General features: G+C 50.5%; 1 protein-coding gene across 1 annotated transcript in view; it reads left to right on the top strand.

Annotated features, from left to right (window-relative positions):
* Nucleotides 1-3,855: 3,855 nt before the first annotated feature.
* Nucleotides 3,856-8,968, top strand: part of ACOT11 (acyl-CoA thioesterase 11) — a 45,616-nt gene continuing 40,503 nt past the window's right edge. The window contains exon 1 of the mRNA XM_080921750.1: nucleotides 3,856-3,977. Coding sequence (XP_080777876.1) covers nucleotides 3,945-3,977 — 33 coding nt within the window. The 5' untranslated portion in view covers nucleotides 3,856-3,944. The remainder of the gene's footprint in view (nucleotides 3,978-8,968) is intronic.

The following is an 8,968-nucleotide window of genomic DNA, read 5'->3' as shown; positions in this document are numbered from 1 at the left end:
GCTAGATGCTCACTGAACACCTACTACGTTCAAGGCTCTCATTGTGAAGGGGCAGGGTGTTCTGATGAGTCTTCCACTTCCACCTCCAGCTTTCCTGAGGTTAAAAAGGGGGTGGGGTGGGGACACTGACATAAATCAACTAAAGAGAAAAAAACACAAGATGGGACGAAGTCTTCCATACACTAGGTCCAGCACACAGAGAGATCAGGGCTGTAGAGTTTGCACACAGTGCAGGCTCCTGGGCATACCACCGAGGAGAGGCCAAGGAGGACTTCCTGGAGATGGTGGCATTTCAGCTGCTGCTGCTGTGGTGGCAAACGGTTTGTTTAGTCTCTGAGCCTCATTATCCTGTTCCCACTCTAATGTGCCATTGGTGTATCACGATGGTCCAGCAGAATTTATCTCTAGGGGGTTTTGTTAGACAGGCAAGTTCTTAGGCCCAACTTCTGTTCTACTGAAGCAAAAACTGTGGAGCATGGGGGCTAGAAAGATGACTCAGCAGTTAAGAGCACTGGCTGCTTTTCCAGAGGAGCAGGGTTCGATTCCTAGCACCCACAAGGCTGCTCACAACCACCTGTAACTTCGGACTGAGGGGATCCGACCTCCTCTTCTGGCTTGTAAGGGCACACAAAAGTGATGGGTATACACACATACTAGCAAATATAAAATTAAAAAGAAAAGAAAAAAAACCCTGGGTGGGACACAGCACATGTAAAGGGGCTCTTTGGGCGGCCCTGATGTAGGCTGAAGTTTAGGTCCTTCTAAGACCTAGGATAGACATTTACATATTGGGCTGTAGTCTGGGTACTGGGGAAGGAGTCAAAGATGAGGGAGATGCCCCTGGGCCTCGGTGAGCTGGGAGGAGAGGTGGGTACCAGTGGTACAATCTCTGTAGTGAGAGATAGGCAGACCTGCTGAGGGCTCCTGGGAACCAGTTCAGACAGGATGCAGCACTGTGAGAGCAGGAGTCTCTGCAGAAAGACTAGTTCTCTGTTGGACACTCCTGGGATCAGCCTCACTGGAAGTCCTCTCTGGTGTCGAAGGGAGCCTCTCCCGCTATGAGCCGTGTAGCAGGATCAGGTAAATGTGGCTCTGGGCTTATGGTAAGGACTGGTGTGTCTAGGTGACTCCCACACAGCACATCTTTTCCACCTCAGGGTTTCAGCTTGTCCATGTCTTAGATGGAGGTGCTGGATTGAGGCTGGCAAGCCTGAGGTATGGCGGTCGTCTGGAGAGAGGGGTGGGCGGTGGTGAACTCAGCAGCAGTGTCTGTTACATTACGTGCAGACTCAGTGAGACGAGCTGTTCAGGGACGTCCATCACCTGTTCTGTCTTCCTAGTAAGGCTTCAGCATGTCCGGAATGTTCACCATGCACAGAGGAACCTCAAGACCTCAAGCTTAAGCCCTGTTGCTTGGGCTGTGAGGCCCTCTACGATAGGCTCCGGCTTTCCTGAAGGGTGACGCTCCTCATAGCCCAGGACTGTACTTGTCCTGTCCTGCTAGGCCTTCCATCTCACTCCCAGCCTGCCTAATCCCATTCTGGCTGACTTTATTACCACCTCCTCCAGAAGCCACCTGGATTGTTCTAGTCCTCAGTGCTGTGTGTGTGTGTGTGTGTGTGTGTGTGTGTGTGTGTGCCAGAGTTATGTTCCTCAATTGCTTCTTCATCTTTACAAACGCTCTTTATTTTATTTATTATTATTGACTGTGCATGGAAGTGTGATGTGTGTATGGCAGGGGGCATGTGTGCCACACACTTGGAATGGTCAAAGGACAACCTTCTGCCTCAGTCCTCCTCTTCCGCCTTTATGTGGTTCTGAGGATCAAATTCAGGCGTGAACTGGGCAGGATCTTGGTCACTGTTCTGTTGTTGTGAAGAGACACCATGGCCAAGGCAACTCTTATGAAAGATTGACTTTTGCTCTGGACTGGCTTACAGTTTGAGAGGTTTAGTCCATTATCAACATGGTGGGGGGCCATGTCGGCACCCAAGCAGACATGGTGGTTCTGGAGAAGTGATACACTTCCTCCAACAAGGCGACACCTCCTCTTCCTTCTCAAATAGTGCCACCCCTTGATGTCCAAGCATCCAAATATATCAGCCTATGGGGGCCATTTTCATACAAACACCACAGGCAGCAGGACACACTTTGCGTGCTCAACCAGCTCATGCCTCGCTTTATTTTTTGTTTTATACACAGGATCTCCCAGTGCCCCTGACCCGTTCTGTTAGAGAGGCTGTTCACCGCCGGACTTGTATATCTCTGCCTTCCTAGTGCTGGGATTCCGGGTGCCCATCAGTTTACCCAACTTCTTTTACATGGGTGTTAAGAGCCAAACTCAGTCTGCATGCTTGTGACAACAATCACTTTATTAGCGGGGCTACCTCCTCAGCCCGTACCCCCACTCAGAGAAGATTTACTTTTACTACTGTTAGGTGTAGGAATGTGTGTCTGAACCTGGGTATGTATGTGCGCATGAATGCAGATGCCATGGAGCTCAGAGACACTGGATTCCCTGGCGCTGGAGTCACGGATGTTTTGAGCCGTCTGACATGCATACGGAGAGTAACAGGTGCACTTAACCACTGAGCCATTTCTCCAGTCCCCACCCCTCTTTTTATTTGTTTATTTTTATTTTTATGACAGTGTCTAACTAACATTGTATTATAGTCCAGGCTGGCCTGAAACACAGCACGTAGCCTAGGCTGGCCTTGAACTCATGGCCATCCTCCTGCCTTAGGTTTCTGTGTAGGGATTACAGGCACGAGTTAGCACGATTGGTGTTCATCTAGCTGTCTTTCAGGTATAACTTCAGTTTCTCATTTGCAGATACACAAGTGCAGATAGTTAACAAGAACTCACAAGGAAGGACGTGTAAGTCCCTGATTCCTAGAGCCCAGGCTTTCAGGGAGGAGAGGAGTTTCCCAGAGACACAGGCATGGTCGTGAGCTCAGGGCCTCACATCTCAGGGGTCGTGCTAGTAACTGTGGTGAATGAAACAGAGGCAGGAGGCAGAGGAAACTTCGCTCATCTGTTCCCATCTGCCCCAAACCGGCCATGGCGCCTCAGATGCATCCCTACCCAGGCCCAAGGATCATTCATCCCTGTGAGGTACAAAGAGGATAAGCCTGAATCATAGCAGGGATCCGGTGTTCAGGACTTGCCCTCAGCCATCTGGCCACCGGTTCCTTTTTAGTCCTGCCCAGTGTGTGTCGAGTCCTTTGCCTCCAACCTCTTGCAGAAGTGAGAAAGGAAAGATCCTGGAGGACTTCCCTTCATTGATGACCATGGGTGCTGAATACCACGTGGCTTACTGGGTGTACTTTGGCAGGTGCCTCATTTACAAGAGGTACCTGCTTATAAGGAAGTAGCTGCCGGCCCTTTGTACAGACCCAGTTCCGCAGTTGCTGGACGTGGATAGCCTGGGCCCAGGAGGCAGTGGGAAGCACTCCGGAAGGTGAAATCCTGGCAGGTGGGTCTGGTGTCTCTCTAGGAGGCCTTGGCAGCTCCCTGGCATCCTGCCACACTCCAGCCTGCCCTCTTGTGGATGGATGGAGTTCCTGGCAAAAGAGCTGGAGCTCTGGGATTTCCATTCTCTTAGGCAAGGACAGGGGGTAGGGGGCTACAATAGGGGCTGGAATTTGTCTGGGTCTAAAAACAGTTTGGTGGTCCTAGTAGGTGGACATCAGGCCCCATGTGGCTAGGGGGCCTTCTGTGCTGGGGTTGTTGGGGGGGGTGGCACAGAGGGCGGGTTGAGGAGAGGCCGGGACATGGGGCGGAGATATTAACAGCTGGCTCCGGAGGGCGGGGAACTGGGAGGAGGAGCCAGGAGAAGCCGGCTGCTTTTGGAGCTGCTGGCAGCCTGGGGCTCAGGTGACCAGCGGCCCTTTAGGAGCCTACAGACGGCCCCACAGCCTGGCAACCCAGCAAACAGAGCAGCAATGATCCAGAATGTGGGCAACCACTTACGGAGGGTATGGACTGTGGGTTAGGGTGGTCTGGGAGACAAATGGGTCTCCCGGTGTGGGGCCTAGAAAGGAGATGCTTTATAGTCAAGATCTGCATCTTAAGTATCACTGTCTGCTGTCTGTATTGTTGTCTTCTTCAGAAGAGGAAATCGCAGAACCCACAGACTTCTTAAGTTATAACTAGTAGTCTCCCCAAAGAGCTCCAGGGGCAGTAGGTTCCCTCAGACTGGCAGTTTGTGGTTGAGTGGAATGGAATCTTCTGTAGCAAGTTCTGGAATTCCATATGTGGTTGTGTGTATGTGTGTGTTCTGTGCATAATCCTGCTGCCGTTGTCTTGTATGCCATCCTGAGGCTGCTGCTGTGTGTGTGTCCCCATGTCCTGTGTACGATCCCACTGCCAACTGAGCTCGGGGCTCTGTGCCTCTTCACTTCCCCAGCTCAGGACTCCAAGGCCCTGACAGATTTTACGACGTGAGGGTGTGTGTGTACAAGGCAAGAAGAGGAGAGTAAGAACATGGCCATGTGAGGGACAGGCCATGTGGAAAATGTCCTCTGCTATGACCTTCGGGAGTATTTTTTTCCTGGAACCTCCTAACTGGGACTTTGGAGTTGAGATAGGTGCTGAGGTCCCAGAAACACCCAAGTGCATAGTGGCTCATTGGGGGCCCTTGGCCTGGTGCCTGGAGAAGAGCTCAGGACAGGCTGTACCGCCAGTGCTGGGCAAGAGTGTCTGCCGACTGAGGATGTTGCTGAAAAGGCCTTTTAAAAAGGCCCCGGGGCAAATACACATCTTTCCCATCTTTTCAGCCTGGCAGCATCCTTGCCCAGCCCTGGGCTCTTTGTACTCTTAGGATCTCACCCACTTCCTTTCACCTGCTCTCCCACTCGAGGTTACCTCTGAGAAGTTACCTGTGGCACATGCCACCCACTCAGACTTACCTGGCAGGTCCCCATCTCAGTGACATGCTTGCCTAGCTCTCTCTCCACACCCCACTATCCATCCCTCTGTGTTCACAGCAGCACTGTAGGGTTTGGTGTCTTCTGTCTCAGCGGGCCACCTTGCCTCTCTCTAGCTCTGCAGCTTCCACCAGTGACCTTGGCCTCCCTGCACCTCCGTCAGCCCGCCGTCTCTTTGGCAGTTTCCTTCTCAGCCCTCTGATTCAGCTGGGATGCTGCCTCCTCTGGAAAGCCTATCTAGATTTCTCATGGCCCCATGCACTCTTGGTGAGCCCTGCTCTCACTGGGATGGAATATTGAGTTGTAGCTCTATCTCTCCTACTTCAGTGGACTTTACGAGCTGTGCTTGGTGTACCTAGCCCTGGTCAGAGGCCAGGGGATACCTAGGCCATGAATGTGGACAAGCATTTTCTCCACCATGGTCAGGATGGAACTGGAACTACTGGGTCTCTTGCCTCTGTCCCCTGAGCCCAGGGTAGAGTATCGCTTTGCCAAGCAGCATGCTCAGAGCGTGCACATGGTAGCATGCTCAGTTCAGTGAGGCAGGTCTCCTCCGTCATCCCCGTGATGGCCAATCTTTGCTGTCAGCTGGACTGGCTTCAGAATCTGGGTTCGTCTGTGAGACTGTTTCCACAGAGGTTTAAATGAGGAGGGAAGACCCACCCTGAATAGGGATGGCAGATTCCTATGGGCTGGACTCCATAAAAGGGGAAAAAAGAGAGTATCTTGGTACCAGCATTGCCCCTCTATGCTTCCTGTGGACACGGTGTGACCACCTGACACCATGATTTTCTTGCCTTGATAGACTGTGTTTCCTCAAACTGTGAGCCAAAACGAGTCCTTCTTTTCTTCAACAGTGTTGTTAGGTATTTTCTTATAGCAGTAAGAAAAGTAGCCAATACTCTCTCTCTCCACACTTGTCCCAGATGGGAAATAACTTAGACTCAGAGGGCCTTGCAGCCTGTCTAGGGTCACAGGTCACAGCCTGTCTTCTGCCACAGGAAGTGGCAGAACTGGGATTTAAACTCAATGGTTCTGGTTCCAGAGCTTTCTGGACTCCAGGCTTAGCCAGGCAAAGGCTGACAAGCAACATCCCAACCTCAAGTCCTGACTTAAACTCAGCTAGTATCCAGCCTCTGGTGATGGAGCTGGGTGTTGGGTGTGGAAATTATGCCACAGGGCCTCAGGAACTTCACAGTAGTTGAGAATGATACTGATCACACCTTTGAACTTGTGCCTGGTTGGCACATTTTGGCTTTCTGTGGCGTCTTCTTAATTTCCTTTGCTCCTGTGGGCAAAAGGAGAGTTTGGGGGCATTTTCTTTCTTGGGGACTGAACTGTTTTTATTTTTATTTGAGACAGGGTCTCATGTCACTCAGGCTGGCCTCAAATTTGATGACGGTGTTGTCAAAGATGACTTTAAATTTCTAACCATCAGTTCTAGCCTGGTCCAGATCAGCTACCAATGGTGCTGAGGGACTGTTTTGTCTACACAACTGCCGGTGAGCTATGTGGTCCCCTTCTTGCTAGACTCCTTGCCCAGGTGGTGCTGATGTCAAACTGATGGAGACCAGAACCATCAGTGCATCTGTGCTCTGCTCATAGGCCTGGGTGCTGCGTAGACCTTCACTCGACCTACCACTTACTCTGAGTGTCAGGAGAGCTGGGGGGGGGTCTCCCTACTTCATCCTCTCCAGCCTCAGTAACGTGTAGCCCAGAATACACCGAGGTTTGGGAAATAGCCTTTCCCTCTTCCTTTTTTGTTGTCTTGAAACATAGTTTCACTACATAGCTCAGGACAGCCTTGTACTCCTGATCCTCCTGCCTCAACTTCCTGAGTCACGGGGGTACAAGTGTGTGCTAGGTTTGGGTTAGAATCTCATTTCCAGGTCTGGGAAGTTGGTTCAGTAGAGACACTATGTATAAACAAGAGGATCTGAGTTCAAATTCCACGTGCCTATTTAAAGAGCTCGGCATAGCTGTGTGAGCATTGAAGGGTAGAGAGAGGCAGGTCCTAGGAATGGGTGAGATTTCAGCCTAGGGAAAGTGGCCACAGTTCAATAAGAGACCCTGTCTCAAAGTGATCAGGTAGAGAGGACCTCAGGCATGTGCATGGACATACACACCTGCATGTTCACAGGTCCCACATACACATATACCACACACATATCAAACACATGCAAACATGCACACATACACAGGAAAAACTCATGTTCACTATGTAAATATAGGCCAGGTGTACTTCAGTCCCTGAATCTGGGTGATCCTAGAAAAGTACCCTAATATTGAGTCTGAATGTGAGGAGTTGGTGAACCACTCTGATGGTGGTCCTCTCTGTGTGGCAGGGGTGCATCAGGTGTGGGAGAGGAGGCCTGTAGAGAGAAGATGCTAATGCCTGTCGAACAGCAAGAGCTCAAAGATGCTGAAGGAGTGAGTGACCCCAGGGGCTTGAAGGAGTTGTGTGTGGTTCTAGAAGGGTCTCTCTGGAGGAGAATAGAGGCTCAACTATTAACAGCTTGTTCAGGAGCTGCATATCCCAGCCTTAGCCATGGGCAGATACCGACAGTGTTCTCAGTATGTTTGATGATGTATATTTATCCTTGGAAACCCAGCTCAACCACCACTTCCCTTAGATTCCCCATTCTTTTAGGCCCCAGAGTCAGCCATGTCCCTTAGAATGCTATGCCCAGTGTTTTTGTTCCTTACATGGGTGTTTACTAGGCATTGGGTATATATGTGTATGGCAGGTGCAGAGCATGCTGACTTGTGACGGCACAGATCCCAGCTATTGACCTAATAGATCCTGTGAAGGCAGGAAAACCGTGACAATGGAAGCTGCCACGAATGCTGTGAATATCAGTGATGATAAGTGCCATCCGGGGCTGAGCATGCCTGAATTCAGTCCTTACAACTCTGAAGCAGAGAATGCTCTTGTGCCCTATATTAAAGATGAAATGAGATGGCCCAGAGGTTAAGAGCACTGACTGTTCTTCCAGAGGTCCTGAGTTCAATTCCCAGGAACCATATCGTGACTCACAACCATCTGTAAGGTGATCCAATGCCCCTTTATGGTGTGTCTGAAGACAGCGACAGTATACTCATATACATAAAATAAAATAAATCTTTTTTAAAAAACCTACAAAAAAAAGTTGAAATGGGGCTGGGTGGTGGTGACATACAGCTTTAATCCTAGCACTCAGGAAGCAAAGGTAGGGGAAGCTATGAGTTTGAGGTCAGTCTGGTCTACAGAGCAAGTTTCAGGACAGCCAGGGATACACAGAGAAAACCTGTGTTGAAGAGTCAAACCGAACCAAACCAAACCAGAACACACAAAGAAGAATGAAATGAAAACAGAGAGGTTAAGTCATCATCCAGAGGCCACACGATTGTCAAGTGGCATTGAAGGGTCTCTCAGGAGAGCAGGGACTAAGAGGATAGGCGTGGCATCCTGAGTAGGTGGCATCTGAGCAGGGGCCTGAGGGCTGAGGGGCTGGTTCTCAGAGCTCATCTGGGCAGAGGGAACTGTTCTCTTTAGGAGTTAGGGCAGAGGAGTCTGAGCTCTGAGCTCCGAGCCAGGCATCAGAGCTGCTGAATAAAGTCTCAGTAGTGTGGAGTAGCCTGAGCCTGGGGGGAGCAGCTGACAGATGGCTGAGCTGGAAACTACTCCACTGGCCTTGAGTTTGCAGTATTGTGGCTATTGTCTGCGAGTTTTCTGGGGGTCCACTGATGCCTTGGCTTAGTTTATTTTTTAATTACTTCAATCTTTGAAACAGGGTCTTACTACGTAGCCTTGGCCAGTCTGGAACTCCTCATGTGTACCAGGTTTGGCTTTGAACTCACAGAGTTCGACCTGCTTCTGGCTTCCCAGTATAGGGATTAAAGGAGTGGGCCACTATCCCTGGTGATTGTTCGGCTTAGTACCTGGTCTTAATTGGCTAGTCCTCAGTGGTCCCAGCTACCTTCCTGCCTCCCCCGCTCCTCACAACAGGAAGTTGTGTTAGGACCAGCACTGACAGAGGTGCCTGAGCTTAGACAGTTGT

This window comes from Micromys minutus (genome assembly GCF_963924665.1).
Source record: "Micromys minutus genome assembly, chromosome: 9".
Lineage (NCBI taxonomy): Eukaryota > Metazoa > Chordata > Mammalia > Rodentia > Muridae > Micromys > Micromys minutus.
Note: the sequence above shows the minus strand (reverse complement) of the source record. Positions and strands in the feature narration are given on the sequence as shown.